Here is a 21,073-nt window from a genome sequence, read left to right on the forward strand (position 1 = left end):
CATAAACTTACTGGACCATATCAGGCTTAATAAACTAAATGAACCGTATTTCAGACAGAATCATATTTTCTTGCTATTGTTTTGACTTCAGAGGTCCTACATCACCCGAGAGATTATGGCCACGGACGGGGGGAACCGCAGCACATCTGTAGAGATGTCTGTGACCATTACCAATGTGAAGAACCAGCCCCCGCAGTGGGAGAAGGACAGCTACAGCGTGGTCATCCCAGAGAACACTGCCAGGGATACCCCCATTGTGGTGCGTGGAACAGTCCGGGTACCAGCCTGGGTGGCATGGGAAGCCAATCTCATTATGGCATATGGGGGTACCTTTTTTTAGCTATTTGGTTTGCTGGCTGCATACATGTTAGTACATTTTTTGCAGAAATGTTCATTACTTTTTTTTGTTGATTACATTTTCGGTTGCACACTCTGATTTAATCAGTAAGCACTAATTGACTGGACAATGAGCGCTAATTGTTGCTCCACAAACAAATGACCTCAATATTATACCGGCGTGTATAAGATTGTATAACATTGAATGTTTTTGTCGTATTTACCTTCCCCAAAAGATTATTTGCGTTCTGTTTTTGTCAGATGATCAAAGCAACCTCGTTGCTAGGCGACCCCAGGGTGACCTATAACCTGGAGGAGGGTGTGGTCCCAGAGACTAACATGCCCGTGCGCTTCTACCTGTCGCCAAATCGTGAGGATGGCTCAGCCTCCATCCTGGTTTCGGAGCCTCTGGACTACGAGACCACGCCCAGTTTCTCCCTGAGGGTGCGGGCTCAGAACTTAGCAGCGGTACCTCTGGCTGCATTCACCACCGTCTATGTCAACGTCACAGGTAGGTCTCAACTCAGACACCCTGCAAATGCCCCATCACTAGGGGGCAAATCCTAACTTCCACTTAACGTCAATTTTTTTTACTGAGTCATGAATTGATGTCACTGGGAGACTAAGTGAAAATGTCACTTCAGAGGAAGTTAAAGCAGCCCCTGGGTGAATTGTAAGCATTCATTATTGTCTTCTGTTGACATTGATCCATGACTCATACGTAATTTTTTCTCAGCTATAATTATATAATATTATTCTTTGAAATCTGTAATTGTATACATCCATTAGCACAAAGTCAGTGAAAAGCTTAAATACTGAAAAGAGTTTAATGGCTGTGATAGGAGAAAACTGAGGATGGATTACTCCACAATACTAACCTAATTGACAGCATAAAAAGAAAGAAGCTTGTACACAATACTAATATTCCAAAAGATGCATCCTGTTTGCAACAAGGCACTAAAGTAATATTGCAAAGCATGAATACAACGTGTTATGTTTGTGCAAATACAATACAACACGTTACTGAGTACAACTCTCCATATTTTCAAGCATAGTTGTGGCTGCATCATGTTATGGGCACACTTGTAATTGTTATGGACTGGGGTGTTTTGGGGGATACAAAATAATTGGAATGGAGCTAAGCACAGGCAAAGCATGGAGCTAAGCACAGGCAAATCCTATCAGAAAACCTGGTTCAGTCTTCTTTCCACCAGACACTAGGAGATGAATTCACCTTTCAGCAGGACAATAATCTAAAACACAAGGCAAAATCTACACTGGAGTTGCTTACCAAGAAGACAGTGAATGTTCCTGAGTGGCCGAGTTATAGTTTTGGCTTAAATCGGCTTCAAAATCTATGGCAAGACTTGAAAATGGTTGTCTAGCAATGATCAACACGCAATTTGACAGTTTGAAGAATTTTTAAAATAATATTGGCCAAATATTGTACAATCTAGGTGTGCAAAGCTCTTAGAGACTTACCAAGAAAGACTCAGCTGTAATCACTGCCAAATATGATTCTAACATATATTGACTCTGTGGTTACTTATATAAATTAGATATTTCTTTATTTAAATTTCAATAAATGTGCAAACATTTCTAAAAATATGTTTTCATTTTGTCATTATGGCGTATTTTGTTTAGATGGGTAGGAATTATATTTTTTTAATCCATTTTGTATTCAGGCTGTAACACAACAAAATGTGCAATATGTCAAGGGGTATACACCATAATTTTTCTGCAATCCAAGATGGCGTAGCAGTCAGACATCTTTGTCCTGTCCCTTGTATATATCTTTTTACATATTTTTCTTCGCATATCTTTTTAAAATATCTTCCTAAACAGCAACTTCTAAATACTCTCCTGCAACCCGCCTCACCCAATGTGGCGTGGATCTGCTTTTTTTTCTAAAGTATTTCTATTTACTTCAGATCTGGAATCCCTCAACTGAAGATAGCCAGCTAACTACCTAACGTTACCAGCTATCAGTTAGCAAACCATTGCTAGCGGTCATCAGCTAACCTTTAGCTCGGAAAGCTCTCGCCAGTTCGAATGACGTGACTCAAACCAGAGCATAACGGACCTATTTCTCTCCATATCCCCGGATTCCTACCGCAAACTCTGAACATTTTCATCTGGATCTTCGCAACTAGCTAACCGCAGTCCCGGGTGACCACTCCTGGCTAGCGTTTCCAATCCCGGTGCAAGCAGGGCTCCTGTGCTACCACCGAAGCCCACACCTGGGCTACAATATCCAGACCCCTTCTACTGCCGGTACGGGGCACGGAACCCCGCCGATCCTCTACGACTGGAATACCGACATAATCTGCACGAGGACTCCAACAGGCCCCTCAGGTGCGACGCCCGCTGAAGGCCCATTCTGCTAACCTGCTAGGCCTGCTAGCTACCTAGAGCTACCTGGAACCCTACTAATTCCACGACTGGTCTATCGACGTCACCGCACGAAGAGGCAAAAACAGACTTACCCCCATCGTCCCCCAAAGGCTAACTTGCTAGCCCCGAACTGCTAGCTTGCCGGCCCTGGTCTGCTAACTGCTAGCTTGCCTGCCCCGGTTTGCTAACTGCTAGCTTGCCTTCCCCGTCTGCTAACTGCTAGCTTGCCAGCCCCGGTCTGCTAACTGCTAGCTTGTTTAGCCCCGGCCTACTAACTGTTAGCTTGTTAGCATTGGCCTGCTAACTGTCTGAATCGCCGTGTCCCCAGTCAGCCCAACCACTCACTGGACCCATATGTTCACTTGGTTACGCATGCCTCTCTCTAATTGTCCAATATTCCTCGTCCATTACTGTCCTGGTTAGTGATTACTGTCGTATTTCACTGTAGAGCCTCTAGCCCTGCTCAATATGCCTTAACCAACCATGTTGTTCCACCTCCTACATATGCGATGACATCACCTGGTTTAAACATCTCTAGAGACTATATCTCTCTCATTATTACTCAATGCCTAGGTTTACCTCCAATGTACTTACATCCTACCTTACCTTTGTCTGTACACTATGCCTTGAATCTATGCTATCGAGCCCAGAAACCTGCTCCTTTTACTCTCTGTTCCGAACGTGCTAGACGGCCAGTTCGTATAGCATTTAGCCGTACCCTTCTCCTACTTCTCCTCTGTTCCTCTGGTGATGTAGAGGTTAATCCAGGTCCTGCAGTGCCTAGCCCCACTCCCACTCCCCAGGTGCTCTCATTTGTTGACTTCTGTAACCGTAAAAGCCTTGGTTTCATGCATGTTAACATTAGAAGCCTACTCCCTAAGTTTGTTTTACTCACTGCTTTAGTGCACTCTGCCAACCCGGTTGTCTTAGCCGTGTCTGAATCCTGGCTTAGGAAAACCACCAAAAACCTGAAATCTCCATCGCAAACTATAACATTTTCCGCCAAGATAGAACTGCCAAACCAAAGGGGGCGGTGTTGCAATCTACTGCTAAGAAAGCCTGCAGAGTTCTGTATTACTATCCAAGTCCGTACCCAAACAATTCGAGCTTCTACTTCTAAAAATTCACATTTCCAGAAACAAGTCTCTCACTGTTGCCGCGTGCTATAGACCTCCCTCTGCCCCCAGCTGTGCCCTCGATACCATATGTGAATTGATTGCCCCCCATCTATCTTCTGAGCTCGTGCTACTAGGTGACCTAAACTGGGACATGCTTAACACCCCGGCCATCCTACAATCTAAGCTTGATGCCCTCAATCTCACACAAATTTTAAATGAACCTACCAGGTACAACTCCAAATCCGTAAACACGGGCACCCTCATAGATGTCATCCTAACTAACTCGCCCACCAAATACACCTCTGCTGTTTTCAATCAAGATCTCAGCGATCACTGCCTCATTGCCTGCATCCGTAATGGGTCTGCGACCAAACGACCACCCCTCATCACTGTCAAACGCTCCCTAAAACACTTCTGCGAGCAGGCCTTTCTAATCGACCTGGCCGGGGTGTCCTGGAATGACATTGACCTCATCCCGTCAGTAGATGATGCCTGGCTGTTCTTTAAAAGTGCCTTCCTCACCATCTTAAATAAGCATGCCCCATTCAAAAAATGTAGAACTAGGAATAGATATAGTCCTTGGTTCACTCCAGCCCTGTCTGCACTTGACCAGCACACATCCTGTGGCATTCTGCATTAGCATCGAATAGCCCCCGCGATATGCAACTTTTCAGGGAAGTTAGGAACAAATATACACAGGCAGTTAGGAAAGCTAAGGCTAACTTTTTCAAACAGAAATTTGCATCCTGTAGTACTAACTTAAAAAAGTTCTGGGACACTGTAAAGTCCATGGAGAATAACAGCACCTCCTCCCAGCTGCCCACTGCTCTGAGGCTAGGAAACACTGTCACCACCAATAAATCCACTATATTTGAGAATTTCAATAAGCATTTTTCTACGGCTGACCATCCTTTCCACCTGGCTACTCCTACCCCAGTCAACTGCCCGGCACCCTCCATAGCAATCCACCAAAGCCCCCACCATTTCTCCTTCACCCAAATCCAGATAGATGATGTTCTGAAAGAGCTGCAAAATCTCGACACAATCTGGGCCCTCTCTTTCTAAAATTATCTGCCGAAATTGTTGCAACTCCTATTACTAGCCTGTTCAACCTCTCATTCGTATCGTCTGAGATTCCCAAAGATTGGAAAGCTGCCGCGGTCATCCCCCTCTTCAAAGGAAGTGACAATCTAGACCCAAACTGCTACAGACCTATATCTATCCTACCCTGTCTTTCTAAGGTCTTCGAAAGCCAAGTTAACAAAGAGATTACCGACCATTTCGAATCCCACCGTACCTTCTCCGCTATGCAATCTGGTTTCAGAGCTGGTCATGGGTGCACCTCAGCCACGCTCAAGGTCCTAAACGACATCATAACCGCCATCGATAAGAGGCATTACTGCGCAGCCGTATTCATCGACCCGGCCAAGGCTTTCGACTCTGTCAATCACCACATTCTTATTGGCAGACTCGACAGCCTTGGTTTCTCAAATGATTGCCTCGCCTGGTTTACCAACTACTTCTCTGATAGAGTTCAGTGTGTCAAATCGGAAGGCCTGTTGTCCGGACCTCTGGCAGTCTCTATGGGGGTGCCACAGGGTTCAATCCTCGGGCCGACTCTCTTCTCTGTACACATCAATGATGTTGCTCTTGCTGCTGGTGATTCTCTGATACACCTCTACGCAGACGACACCATTCTGTATACTTCTGGCCCCTCTTTGGACACTGTGTTAACTAACCTCCAGACAAGCTTCAATGCCATACAACTCTCCTTCCGTGACCTCCAACTGCTCTTAAATGCTAGTAAAACTAAATGCATGCTATTCAAACGATCACTGCCCGCACCTGCTCGCCCGTCCAGCATCACTACTCTGGACGGCTCTGACTTAGAATACGTGGACAACTACAAATGCCTAGGTGTCTGGTTAGACTGTAAACTCTCCTTCCAGACTCACATTAAGCATCTCTTATCCAAAATGAAATATAGAATTGGCTTCCTATATTGCAACAAAGCATCCTTCACTCATGATGCCAAACATACCCTCGTAAAACTGACCATCCTACCGATCCTCGACTTCGGTGATGTCATCTATAAAATAGCCTCCAACACTCTACTCAACAAACTGGATTCGGTCTATCACAGTGCCATCTGTTTTGTCACCAAAGCCCCATACACTACCCACCATTGCGACCTGTACCCTCTCGTTGGTTGGCCCTCGCTTCATACTCGTCGCCAAACCCACTGGCTACAGGTTATCTACAAGTCTCTGCTAGGTAAAGCCCCTCCTTATCTCAGCTCACTGGTCACCATAGCAGCACCCACCCGTAGCACGCGCTCCAGCAGGTATATTTCACTGGTCACCCCCAAAGCCAATTCCTCCTTTGGTCGTCTTTCCTTCCAGTTCTCTGCTGCCAATGACTGGAACGAACTGCAAAAATCTCTGAAGCTGGAAACACTTATCTCCCTCACTAGCTTTAAGCACCAGCTGTCAGAGCAGCTCGCAGATTACTGCACATGTACATAGGCCTATCTATAATTTAGCCCAAACAACTACCTCTTCCCCTACTGTATTTATTTATTTATTTTGCTCCTTTGCACCCCATTATTTATATTTCTACTTTGAACATTCTTCCACTGCAAATCTACCATTCCAGTGTTTTACTTGCTATATTGTATTTACCTCGCCACCATGGCCTTTTTTTGCCTTTACCTTCCTTATCTCACCTCATTTGCTCACATTGTATATAGACATATTTTTCTACTGTATTATTGACTGTATGTTTTGTTTATTCCATGTGTAACTCTGTGTTGTTGTATGTGTCGAATTGCTATGCTTTATCCTGGCCAGATCGCAGTAGCAAATGAGAACTTGTTCTCAACTAGCCTACCTGGTTAAATAAAGGTGAAATAAAAAAATACATTATTTCTGAAGATACTGTAAGTCATGTTGAAATGTAATGTTCAGTCTTCAATTTAGTTATATTTGTAGGCTACACTGTCTGTAATTGTTGCCTCAATATATTTCATGATGTGTAACAACATGTGCGCAATGATGTGCCAAATGAGTCTGTGATTAAGTGATTATTATTGGGTAAGCATTTGAATAAGCCACCTCAATATTTGCAGCCTCTCTCTGATCCGTCATCAGTGTTGTGAAATAATTATAATGTTCAGGTAAGATTTGAATGGAGAAAGCTGATCAGAGATCAGCGCTGCCTTTCTTTCAAACCTATCAGTATTGGCACATGTTTTGGGAAATGCATGTTACACCTTCAGCCTTTATAGGAAATTTGCATTGTTAAAACACTCCAAAGCCTAAATTCCATTGCTATCAGGAAACCGGGCCCTGGTAACTTTACCAGTATATCCAAACATTTGGGGGCCCAGAAAGAAAAAGGGATAGCTTCTTCTACAGGAGATCATTGAATGAATGACAGATATCTTGCATATAGTCAAAACCAACCTGACATCAATGCGTCTCAGTAGGAAAATAGTGCTTTTACACAATGTAGAAACCTGATATTCCACAAATGACTTTTTAAGTTCAATGACAGGTATTCGTGCAGTATCAACATTTTAGCTATTATAATAATTGAATGTATTTACAGAGTTACATATTAGGTTCTAGGGCACAACATGTGATTAGCTAGAATTCCTATAGGGCCAATATAGGCTGTATCTCTATCAATTTAAAATATCTTATTTTCTGGGGCTCCTAAATTCCGTGGTGCTCCTAACTTTTTTAAGTTGGGAGCACCAGTGCTACCAATGGAAATGTTTAATTTTGAGTCCTGGGTTTAGGTGCTGAAATGAATCTTCAAATAATTATGTTTTCAATCTTGTCTCTTAGATGTGAACGACAATGTTCCATTCTTCACCTCCTCCATCTATGAGGCTTCAGTGATGGAGGGAGCCAAGGTGGGGACCATGGTCCTCCAGGTGTCTGCTCAAGACAAGGACCTGGCTTTCAATGGACAGGTGAGTGGCACATTGCAACATCTAACACAGCACAACACAACATCCATTGACCCATCCATAACTTAATATCACATAGCTGTGGTGGTCAAGTGGTTGGGACTGTGTGTTATTCTGCCTGTGTCTCTTTGACCATACGACTGTGAAGGAGAACTTATATAAGGATTATGTTGCAGTGACTCTAGTTTCTATGAACAGTCCTGTGACTCATGCGTAGAACAATTAGTCTCCCGCACTCACGATTACTACAGCATCGTTTATCGTTGGCGTTTCCATCGGTTGCAGTGACCACAAGGATGTGATAGAATGATGCTATAAGGCATCCATATCAGGAACTCATCAGATTTCTGTAATGTGTTCACTTCTTAATTTGGGAACCGTCATTAATTGTACTCTGTCGTGGTCCTATAGATCACCTACTCCCTCTTGAGTGACAGTAGTGGGGACCACCGTCTGTTTCGTGTAGATCCAGAGCTGGGCTCCATTTATACAGAGGCTGTGTTTGACCGTGAGGCGCAGGGATCCTACCTACTGGAGGTTCAGTCTGAAGACGGCATGGAGTCAGCACGACCTGGGAGGAACAAACAGCCCAACTCTGGTGAGGGCTGGGTTGTATTTATTAGGGCACAACGTAGCAAAAAGGTTTGCAATGGGTAACAAAAACGAGTTTCTAAGTTCACTTACCCCCTCCCTGTTTCAGTCTGTTTTTTCCCAGTTTGGTATATGTGACCGACCTGCTCCGTTTGGTCTTATTTAGCAAAATATGAAATTGTGTTTTTTATGTTGGATAAAAGTAGAGACTCAGATCTCGAAAATGGTATATCATACAGTACACTTGCAGAACAATGGAAAAGTAATTATTCTTTGAAAGTTGATAAACTTGTAACCCCACTTTTGAGAAAATGTCCCTTGAATGTTTTGGTATACCTACTAGAGAGCTCTTTTTTTGTCTACACCCATTCAGCATCATTCCCACCATCTTAAGCCTTAACCCCACCCGTCTTTTTAAGGATTCACATGTGAGGCCATGTGCTAAACAGAGTGAGTACTGTAGTGTACAAAACAACAAAAGATTTCAAGACTAAAGGCTGGTTTATACTACGTCTATCGACATGTCTGTATAAAGTTGTCGCAGTGACATTATGAACATTTTATTGTCGTCCAATATCAAATTTGTCATTGTCGTTATGAAAAAGTATAAACACAAAAATTACAGGCTGCATGACATCAGTAGCCTGGTGGTCCAAAATAGCATAACTTGTAAGGGCTGTCTCTCTCCTCATCCTCGGACGAGGAGAGGAGAGAAGGATCATCAGACCAAAATGCAGCAGTAGGGAAATAGGCCATCTCTTTATTTGGGAAAAACTATGATGGCAACACGAAAAAACAAAACAAGAAAACGACGTTGACGAAACCTGAACATAAACTTACATAACTAAACGTAAACTCACGGACAGGAAACAGACGACATCAAAATAAACGAACAGCCAAACAGTCCCGTATGGTACATACATTCAACGACACAGGAGACAATCACCCACAAACAAACAGTGAGAACACCCTACCTAAATATGACTCTTAATTAGAGGAGAACGCAAAACACCTGCCTCTAATTAAGAGCCATACCAGGCAACCAAAACCAACATAGAAACAGATAACATAGACTGCCCACCCAAAACACATGCCCTGACCTAAACACATACAAAAACAACATAAAACAGGTCAGGACCGTTACATAACTGGTGTATTTTAACACCAATATATCCATCCATTTAAAAATGAATTTAGTATACTCTATGTCAATCTCGCAAACCAGGCAACTAAAATAAACTTTCTAAACAATGTTTTGGTTCGTTTCTAGCTTGTTAGCTAGCTAGTTAATGTGAAGTTCAAATAATGGCCATATCTTATAGCTGACAAAATCTTAACTTCAGCTAATTTTATTCATTATTACAGGGAAATAAACTCACAACAAGATCAATATTTACAAGTTAATGGCGAACTAATTACAGAAAATAGCTTACGGTTGTGAGTGTGATGAAATGAAAGCAGGGAATTATGTATTATATTATATTATATATATATATATATATATATATACATATATATATATATAATATGTACTTGTCCTATTGCTCAGTTGTGCATCGGGGCCTCCCACTGATCTTTCTATTCTGGTTAGGGCCAGTTTGCTCTGCTCTGTGAAGGGAGTAGTATCAAAACAAATCAAATCAAATTTATTTACAAAGCCCTTTTTACATCAGCTGATATCTCAAAGTGCTGTACAGAAACCCAGCCTAAAACCCCAAACAGCAAGCAATGCAGGTGTAGAAGCACAGTGGCTAGGAAAAACTCCCTAGAAGGCCAAAACCTAGAAAGAAACCTAGAGAGGGACCAGACTATGAGGGGTGGCCAGTCCTCTTCTGGCTGTGCCGGGTGGAGATTATAACAGAACATGGCCAAGATGTTCAAATGTTCATAGATGACCAGCATGGTCAAATAATAATAATCACAGTGGTTGTCGAGGGTGCAACAGGTCAGCACCTCAGGAGTAAATGTCAGTTGGCTTTTCATAGCCAATCATTCAGAGTATCTCTACTGCTCCTGCTGTCTCTAGAGAGTTGAAAACAGCAGGTCTGGGACAGGTAGCACGTCCGGTGAACATGTCAGGGTTCCATAGCCGCAGGCAGAACAGTTGAAACTGGAGCAGCAGCACAGCCATGTGGCCTGGGGACAGCAAGGAGTCATCAGGCCAGGTAGTCCTGAGGCATGGCCCTAGGGCTCAGGTCCTATGAGAGAGAGAGAGAGAAAGAAAGAAAGAGAGAAAGAGAGAGAGAGAATTAGAGAGAGCATACTTAAATTCACACAGGACACCAGATAAGACAGGAGATATACTCCAAATATAACAGACTGACCCTAGCCCCCGACACATAAACTATTGCAGCATAAATACTGTAGGCTGAGACAGTAGGGGTCGGGAGACACTGTGGCCCCATCCGACGATAACCCCCAGACAGGTCCAAACAGGCAGGATATAACCCCACCCACTTTGTCAAAGCACAGCCCCCACACCACTAGAGGGATATCTTCAACCACCAACTTACCATCCTGAGACAAGGCCGAGTATAGCCCACAAAGATCTCCGCCATTTCACAACCCAAGGGGGGGTGCCAACCCAGACAGGAAGATCACGTCAGTGACTCAACCCACTCAAGTGACGCACCCCTCCTAGGGACGGCATGGAAGAGCACCAGTAAGCAAGTGACTCAGCCCCTGTAATAGGGTTAGAGGCAGAGAATCCCAGTGGAGAGAGTGGAACCGGCCAGGCAGAGACAGCAAGGGCGGTTCGTTGCTCCAGTGCCTTTCCGTTCACCTTCACACTCCTGGGACAGATTACACTCAATCATAGGACCTACTGAAGAGATGAGTCTTCAATAAAGACTTGAAGGTTGAGACCGAGTCTGCGTCTCTCACATGGGTAGGCCGACCATTCCATAAAAATGGAGCTCTATAGGAGAAAGCCCTGCCTCCAGTTGTTTGCTTAGAAATTCTAGGGACAGTTAGGAGGCCTGCGTTTTGTGACCGTAGCCTACGTGTAGGTATGTACGGCAGGACCAAATCGGAAAGATAGGTAGGAGCAAGCCCATGTAATGCTTTGTACGTTAGCAGTAAAACCTTGAAATCAGCCCTTGCCTTTACAGGAAGCCAGTGTAGAGAGGCTAGAACTGGAGTAATATGATCAAATTCTTAGGTTCTAGTCAAGATTCTAGCAGCCGTGTTTAGCACTAACTGAAGATTATTTAGTGCTTTATCCGGGTAGCCGGAAAGTAGAGCATTGCAGTAGTCTAGCCTAGAAGTGACAAGAGCATGGATTCATTTTTCTGCATCATTTTTGGACACAAAGTTTCTGATTTTTGCAATGTTACGTAGATGGAAAAAAGCTGTTCTTGAAACAGTCTTGATATGTTTGTCAAAAGAGAGATCAGGGTCCAGAGTAACGCCGAGGTCCTTCACAGTTTTATTTGAGACAACTGTACAACCATCAAGATTAATTGTCAGATTCAACAGAAGATATCTTTGTTTCTTGGGACCTAGAACAAGTATCTCTGTTTTGTCCCGAGTCTAAAAGTAGAACATTTGCAGCCATCCACTTCCTTATGTCTGAAACACAGGCTTCCAGCAAGGGCAATTTTGGGGCTTCACCATGTTTCATCGAAATGTACAGCTGTGTGTCATCCACATAGCAGGGAAAGTTAACATTATGTTTCAGAATGACATCCCCAAGAGGTAAAATATATAGTGAAAACAAGGTTTCGTTCTAAAACTTAAATTTACAGTAATTTGTCAGAGGACAAACCATTCACAGAGACAAACTGATATCTTTCCGACAGATAAGATCTAAACCAGGCCAGAACTTGTCCGTGTAGACCAATTTGGGTTTCCAATCTCTCCAAAAGAATGTGGTGATCGATGGCATCAAAAGCAGCACTAAGGTCTAGGAGCACGAGGACAGATGCAGTGCCTCGGTCTGACGCCATTAAAAGGTCATTTACCACCTTCACAAGTTCAGTCTCAGTGCTATGATGGGGTCTAAAACCAGACTGAAGCATTTCGTATACATTGTGTGTCTTCAGGAAGGCAGTGAGTTGCTGGGCAACAGATTTTTTTAAATCAGAGGAATGGGAGATTCGATATATATTTTCTGGGTCAAGGTTTGGCTTTTTCAAGAGAGGCTTTATTACTGCCACTTTTAGTGAGTTTGGTACACATCCGGTGGATAGAGAGCCGTTTATTATGTTCAACATAGGAGGGCCAAGCACAGGAAGCAGCTCTTTCAGTAGTTTAGTTTGAATAGGGTCAGTATGCAGCTTGAAGGTTTGGAGGCCATGATTATTTTAATCATTGTGTCAAGAGATATAGTACTAAAACACTCGAGTGTCTCCCTTGATCCAAGATCCTGGCAGAGTTGTGCCGACTCAGGACAACAGAGCTTTGGAGGAATACGCAAATTTAAAGAGGAGTCCGTAATTTGCATTCTAATGATCATGATCTTTTCCTCAAAGAAGTTCATGAATTTATCGCTGCTGAAGTGAAAGCCATCCTCTCTTGGGGAATGCTGCTTTTTAGTTAGCTTTGCGACAGTATCAAAAATACATTTTGGATTGTTCATTTTTTCCTCAATTAAGTAGGAAAAATAGGATGATCGAGCAGCAGTGAGGGCTCTTCGATACTGCACGGTCTTTCCAAGCCAGTCAGAAGACTTCTAGTTTGGTGTGGTGCCATTTCCGTTCCAATTTTCTGGAAGCTTGCTTCAGTACACAGCTTTGTATGAGATCTTCAGTTTCTTGGCAATTTTTCACATAGAATAGTCTTCATTTCTCAGAACAAGAATAGACTGATGAGTTTCAGAAGAAAGTTCTTTGTTTCTGGCCATTTTGAGCCTGTAATTGAACCCACTAATGCTGATGCTCCAGATACTCAACTAGTCTAAAGAAGGCCCGTTTTATTGCTTCATTAATCAGAACAACAGTTTTCATCTGTGCTAACATAATTGCAAAAGGGTTTTCTAATGATCAATTAGCCTTTTAAAAGGATAAACTTGGATTAACTAACATAACATGCTATTGGAACACAGGAGTGATGGTTGCTGATAATGGGCCTCTGTACGCCTACGTAGATATTCCATAAAAGATCTGCCGTTTCCAGCTACAATAGTCATTTACAACATTAACAATGTCTACACTGTCTTTCTGATCAATTTGATGTTACTTTAACGGACAAAAAATTTCCTTTTCTTTCAAAAACAGGGACATTTCTAAATGATCCCAAACTTTTGAACGGTAGTGTATATTATTTTATTTAGTACTTTTTCCCCTTTTTCTCGGCAATTTCATGATATCCAATTCGTAGTGACAGTTTTGTTCTATCGCTGTAACTCCCATATGGACTCGGGAGAGGTGAAGGTTGAGAGCCATGCGTCCTCCGAAACACGACCCTGTCAAGCCGCACTGCTTCTTGACCCACTGCTCGCTTAACCCGGAACCCAGCCGCACCAATGTGTTGGAGGAAACACTGTATAACTGGTGACCGGAGTCAGCTTGTAGGCGCCCGGAGTCAGCTTGTAGGCGCCCGGACCACCACAAGGAGTCGCTAGAGCGCGATGGGACAAGGACATCCCGTCCAGCCAAACCCTTGCCTATCCTGGATGACGCCGGCCCAATTGTGCACCGCCTCATGGGTCTCCCAGTCACGGCCGGCTGTGATACAAAAGCAGGGCGTTCTACCTGAGAATTTTAGACCTTGGACACTGTCTCATTGGCCTAACGTTATATCCTAATTTGACATCTGTGCAGGTCATGTTCTTCTTCACATTACCATCTCTGATAAACACAAACTATATCAAATAAAATCTACATTTATTTGTTACATGCACAGGATACAGAAGGTGTAAATGGTACAGTGAAATGGTTACTTGCATAGTGGAGTCTTTTGTTTAGACATGTAACTAGCTAGCTAGCTAAACAATGAACCAATCCCAACTCATAACATTACTCCCTGCTAGCCAGCTAACATTAGGCTATAACTAGCAATGCAAATGGCTCTGAGATACGAATAATATTACTACACAGATCATACACGTAACGTTAGCTAGCGAGCCAGACAGCTAAGGTTAGCTAGCTACCTAACAGTACGCTTTAACTTGCAATGAAATTGACTTTCTGACAAAATTAGAAATGTATAATATAATATCTAGCTAGACTCTCTTACCGTATACACGGATGAATGCTTTTCCCTCCCTGTCACGGATGCCATGGTTGCCCTTAGTTTAATGTTGTAATCCGTAGACAGGTGTTTAGTTCAACACAGCCTTCTGTGTTCTCTTTTCGACTCCATATGCATTTGCAATCAAACGCATGAATTTTCTCCATCTCCTTAGCTATCGTACTTTGCTTCCACTGGGTAATCCACTGATTTCAAAACTTGATCCTCCAGAAGGTGGAGAGCCTTAGCAACACATTTGCTGTTGTTAGTGATATCTTTCAAAAATGCAACATTAGAAAGGATTACCTACACATACTGAGCAGTTCATGTTAGCTATAGACAGAAGTGTGCTACATGGCAGACCAATCTGAACAAGATGGAGGGAAAGTTGGAGCATAACTAATGAAATTACAGTTAACTAAAATGTACACTTAATCCAGAATAAACGAATATATAGAATTTATTATACAAGAGACAAAATCCACAAATTATGCAGCACAACGGCAGAGCCATGTCTTATGTGTAAAATGAATATATGACTTAATAATCTATGCTTTCTGGGAATGCTACAAGGTTCAGAAGTTTTGGGCAGAGCCAGAAAGTTGGCTGTCAGAAGTATTACAAAACGCTGTGAGGGTTGTGGTACATCGTTTTACTAAATGTTTTTGAATTTCTCAATTGACTGTTCAGAAATCAGAAATTCTGTTTGGCTTGGTCCTACATGATGACAGAATGCATTCTGTTTTGGTATCGCAGGTAATGTTATAGGAAGGTTTGCGTTACGGATGAGGGGTTTTTAACAAATGTTTGCGGAGAAGGTATTAGGGGTAAGGGTGATCCGCAAAGCCTTCTCTCTAGGGGATGTGAGGGGGCTGCTTAGCATTTCCAAATGAACCTTAGCGCTGTGTTAGCGCTGTCTTCTGCAACATATCTGCACCAGCAGAAGGGCTCATCTCCTTAGTAAATACTACCTGTCTGTTGGGTTTACCCCCGGGAGGAGGGAGGGAGAGAGAGAGTGCAGGAGAATGCAGACAGAAAAATAGCAGTACATGGCCATGTTTCTACCTTCTGAGCCTACCACATCTGCCAAACACGTCACAAAATGTATTTAGCTAAATATATCTATGTACGAGTTAAAAAGAAGGAATGGTGTGAAAAAGGAACCAGACAGACAGAGATGTAAACACTTGTCATCCCAGAGGAGAAGTGGATAGGTTCTTCAACTTTTTTTATTTGAGAAAAGTCTGTTCCCGAGGAAGTCTAGCTACTCACAATTTGCTGCCAAAATGTTACCTGGCTAAAACAGTGAACCTGGTTGAATAATTTCTGTAATTCCGAACACTTTGTTGACAATAACATTATTTCTGATTTGCATGTCAAGTGAGGCACATTACATTAGGTTAAGTGCTTCTCTCCCCACAAGAGTGTCATTGGCTCACACTGACTGCCAACATCCTCTGATGAAAAGAGGGATTGGAAGAGATGGAAAGAGAAGTGTAAGGATGAGATGAGAGAGAGGAGGATGTCAGAGCGAGTTGTAGCAGTATGGTGTTTAATCTCTCTCTTGCTTGTCATTCTTCTTGCAGACACAGCATATGTGCGGGTTTTCATCAGCGACGTGAACGATAACAAGCCCGTCTTTGCTCAGCGCCTCTATGAAGTTGGGGTTGACGAGGATGCAGATGTCGGCCTGGCTGTTGTCACCGTCAGTGCTAATGACGAAGATGAAGGTATGGAAGGAAGGATGAGGAAGAAAGAGAGAGCAGCGAAGCCCAAAGAATTTCCACCAGTGATGGCATATTTGCACTAATGGCAGTGAAATTAGTGAATGTGTAACATTTATTTTTTCTCAGGAGTGCATGTTAAGGCAGTGAGGCAGGTAACCGGGCACAGGTATAACATTTCATGAGAAACCTGAGGGAAAAGTAAACATTTCACATTCTGTGCAGGGGCAAAACTCTCCTTGGTATGACATTAGACTTTGGGCAGAGGTAACTGTCAATCAAAGAATTACATTTTTCCCAACCCTAGACTCATCTAGTTTTAGAGACAATGAGGGCAGTGAAGGGTTAAAATGTTCCAAAATGACTCACCACAAGTGCCATCTCCCCATCTGGATTTAGCTCTGCTGCAATCATGCTGAGATGAGATAAGCTGAGCACCATGCTACATTAAGACGCAGCCATTTGATAGTCAAGTAATGCAACACCACATATGTTCTAAAAAGACAGACACACTTCTCCTACACAGTACAGTAGGTGGGTGGGATTTGGTGTGATAAACCAGTTTATCCCCTGTACAGCGGCAACACTCTGTGTAATATCGGCTATGTTTTGGGTTGTTAATCAAGTATTTATCGCAAGCGGGGGTTGGTGCGGCTTAGTTTATAGGGTAGCCTATGTAGCGCTAGCTGCAACCAAGCCAAGATGAACAACCAAACAGCACCAGCCCCCAGCATTTAAAGGAGCCTAAACCCAATCTGTCTTTTTTTTATCCACACATGGGCTCAACTGCAGTAAAAGCTTATAGGAAAGCCCTGAGGGAGCACTTTGTCTGCTGATTTATGTTAATAGCAGAGATTAGACTAGTATTTACATTGGGCTTGTAGTTCCTTTAACACAACAGACTGGTTGAAAGGGGAGTCATGAAATATCCATGGGACTGTTTTATCTGGCTAAATTAGCCCACTGGACGGTCTCCATGGACACACACTAGAGATCTACTTCCTCATTGATTTCTCAACCCTCATAGAGACATACAGATGTAGGTTCTTAATTTGACCTATATTTTTCCAGCAAAATAATCTGTCAGCAACAGGATTTGAACGTTTAGTCCATAATGTTGCTTGATCGGTGGTTAGCTGGCCAAAAGTAGGCTACATGAAAAGTGCAATACTGTAGTACTCAACCTGTCTCGAGTCTGGTCTCAATACCACATTTTGAGTGTCTCGGTCTTGTCTCAGTGTCAGATACATTTGTACTTGGTCTTGACTCGGTCTCGGACAATGAGGACTCATCATTTCTTCCCAAAACCAGCAGAGTAAAAAACATCAACTTCCATTCAGTAAGCGCATAAAACCGCTTTGCCAGGCCAAATATATACAATCCTTTCTTGAAACATTAATACCTGCAGTCTTTATATCTAGTATAGACATGTTTGTGCAGTGACAAACCTGTTGGACCTAGGCCTTCAGTGTGTGACAGCTGAAAGGACAGCAACTGTAATACCAGCGCACTCATTGTAAAGGCTGTCGCTCTCCTCATCCTCGGACGAGGTGAGGAGAGAAGGATCTTCAGACCAAAATGCAGCTTGTGGGAAATAAGCCATCTTTTTATTTATAAACGAAAACTGATGAAGATGGCAATACGAAAACAAACACTATAACAAACTTACAAAATAAGAAAACGACGTAGAACGAAACCTGAACATAAACTCACATCACTAAACGTAAACTCACGGACAGGAACGTTACATCAAAACGCACGAACAGCCAAACTGCCCCGTAAGTGAATAACATCGACAACACGAGAGACATCACAGGAGACAATCACCCACAAACAAACAGTGAGAACGCCCTACCTAAATATGACTCTTAATTAGAGGAAAACGCAAACCACCTGCCTCTAATCAAGAGCCATACCAGGTAACCCAAAACCAACATAGAAACAGATAACATAGACTGCCCACCCAAAACACATGCCCTGACCATAAACACATAAAAAACAACATAAAACAGGTCAGGACTGTTACAGAACCCCCCCCTCAAGGTGCGAACGCCGGGCGCACCAGCACAAAGTCCAGGGGAGGGTCTGGGTGGGCAGTTGACCACGGTGGTGGCTCCGGCTCTGGACGCTCTCCCCACACCACCATAGTCACTCCCCTCTTCTGTCTACCCCTTCCACTGACCACCCTAAAACTACCTTCCCCTAAATAAACGGCCAGCACCGGGACAAGGGGCAGCACCGGGACAAGGGGTAGCACCGGGACAAGGGGCAGCACCGGAACAAGGGGCAGCACCGGGACAAGGGGCAGCACCGGGACAAGGGGCAGCACCGGGACAAGGGGCAGCACCGGGACAAGGGGCAGCACCGGGACAAGGGGCAGCACCGGGACAAGGGGCAGGTCCCGGCTGAGGGACTCTGGCAGGTCCCGGCTGAGGGACTCTGGCAGGTCCCGGCTGAGGGACTCTGGCAGGTCCCGGCTGAGGGACTCTGGCAGGTCCCGGCTGAGGGACTCTGGCAGGTCCCGGCTGGACGGCTCTGGCAGGTCCCGGCTGGACGGCTCTGGCAGGTCCTGGCAGGACGGCTCTGGCAGGTCCTGGCTGGACGGCTCTGGCAGGTCCTGGCTGGACGGCTCTGGCAGGTCCTGGCTGGACGGCTCTGGCAGGTCCTGGCTGGACGGCTCTGGCAGGTCCTGGCTGGACGGCTCTGGCAGGTCCTGGCAGGACGGCTCTGGCTGGTCATGGCAGGACGGCTCTGGCTGGTCATGGCAGGACGGCTCTGGCTGGTCATGGCTCGCTGTCGGCTCTGGCAGATCCTGTCTGGTTGGCGGCTCTGGCAGATCCTGTCTGGTTGGCGGCTCTGGCAGATCCTGTCTGGTTGGCGGCTCTGGCAGATCCTGTCTGGTTGGCGGCTCTGGCAGATCCTGTCTGGTTGGCGGCTCTGGCAGATCCTGTCTGGTTGGCGGCTCTGGCAGATCCTGTCTGGCGGGCGGCTCTAGCGGCTCCTGTCTGGCTGATGGCTCTAGCGGCTCCTGTCTGGCTGACGGCTCTGTAGGCTCATGGCAGACGGGCGGCTTTGCAGGCTCATGACAGACGGGCGGCTTTGCAGGCTCATGGCAGACGGATGGCTCAGACGGCGCTGGGGAGACGGATGGCTCAGATGGCGCTGGGGAGACGGATGGCTCAGATGGTGCTGGGGAGACGGATGGCTCAGATGGCGCTGGGGAGACGGATGGCTCAGATGGCGCTGGGGAGACGGATGGCTCTGTAGGGAGGAGAAGGAGAGACAGCCTGGTGCGTGGTCTAGGCACTGGCTGCGCTGGAGAGGAGGAAACAGCAGGAGAGAGAACCCGGAGAGACAGCCTGGTACGGGGGGCTGCCACCGGAGGACTGGTACATGGAGGTGGCACCGGGTCTACCGGACCGTGAAGGAGGACACGTGCTCTTGAGCACCGAGCCTCCCCAACCCTACCAGGTTGAATGATCCCCGTAGCCCTGCCAGTGCAGCGAGGTGGAATAGCCCGCACTGGCCTATGCAGGCGAACCGGGGACACCACCCGTAAGGCTGGTGCCATGTACGCCGGCCCGAGGAGACGTACTGGAGGCCAGATACGTTGGGCCGGCTTCATGACATCCGGCTCGATGCCCAACCTAGCCCTCCCAGTGCGGCAAGGTGGAATAGCCCGCACTGGGCTAAGCACGCGTACTGGGGACACCGTGCGCTTTACCGCATAACACGGTGTCTTACCAGTACGACGCCTTCTACCTCCACGGTAAGCACGGGGAGTTGGCTCGGGTATCCTACCCGGCTTTGCCACACTCCTCGTGTGCCCCCCCCCCCAAGAAATTTTTTGGTCTGACTCACGGGCTCCCAACCGCGTCGTCGCGCTGCCTCCTCATACCAGCGCCTCTCAGCCTTCGCTGCTTCCAACTCCTCCTTTGGACGGCGATTTTCCCCTGGTTGAGCCCAAGGTCCTCTACCGTCCAGGATCTCCTCCCAAGTCCAGAAGTCCTTGTTGCTCCGTAGAGCATTCCCATACCGCTTGGTCTTAGCGTGGTGGGTGATTCTGTAAAGGCTGTCGCTCTCCTCATCCTCGGACGAGGTGAGGAGAGAAGGATCTTCAGACCAAAATGCAGCTTGTGGGAAATAAGCCATCTTTTTATTTATAAACGAAAACTGATGAAGATGGCAATACGAAAACAAACACTATAACAAACTTACAAAATAAGAAAACGACGTAGAACGAAACCTGAACATAAACTCACATCACTAAACGTAAACTCACGGACAGGAACGTTACATCAAAACGCACGAACAGCCAAACAGCCCCGTAAGTGAATAACATCGATAACACGAGAGACATCACAGGAGACAATCACCCACAAACAAACAGTGAGAACGCCCTACCTAAATATGACTCTTAATTAGAGGAAAACGCAAACCACCTGCCTCTAATCAAGAGCCATACCAGGTAACCCAAAACCAACATAGAAACAGATAACATAGACTGCCCACCCAAAACACATGCCCTGACCATAAACACATAAAAAACAACATAAAACAGGTCAGGACTGTTACACTCATTTTGGAAAGTGCAGTTTTTATAAAACACAAAGTGCTAGTGGCATAGTGGAGGCTATACACAGGTATAAACCCTATACCCAATTTTTTTATGGGCATTGCTTGTAGTCACTTAATCCCCACTAATGGTTATCAAAGTAGTGTAGTGGAGGTATATGACTTATCAATTATGTAGTACAACATAG

At 44.9% G+C, this 21,073-nt stretch overlaps 1 protein-coding gene across 1 annotated transcript in view; it reads left to right on the top strand.

The window, feature by feature from the left end:
• The window catches only part of LOC129862357 (neural-cadherin-like), a 133,473-nt gene that overhangs the window by 35,626 nt on the left and 76,774 nt on the right, over positions 1-21,073 (top strand). The window contains exons 12-16 of the mRNA XM_055933906.1: positions 92-259; positions 598-847; positions 7,700-7,827; positions 8,236-8,422; positions 16,173-16,316. Of these exons, the coding sequence (XP_055789881.1) occupies positions 92-259; positions 598-847; positions 7,700-7,827; positions 8,236-8,422; positions 16,173-16,316 (877 nt within the window). The remainder of the gene's footprint in view (positions 1-91; positions 260-597; positions 848-7,699; positions 7,828-8,235; positions 8,423-16,172; positions 16,317-21,073) is intronic.

The sequence above is a fragment of the Salvelinus fontinalis genome, chromosome 9 (genome assembly GCF_029448725.1).
Source record: "Salvelinus fontinalis isolate EN_2023a chromosome 9, ASM2944872v1, whole genome shotgun sequence".
NCBI classification, from domain to species: Eukaryota; Metazoa; Chordata; class Actinopteri; order Salmoniformes; family Salmonidae; genus Salvelinus; species Salvelinus fontinalis.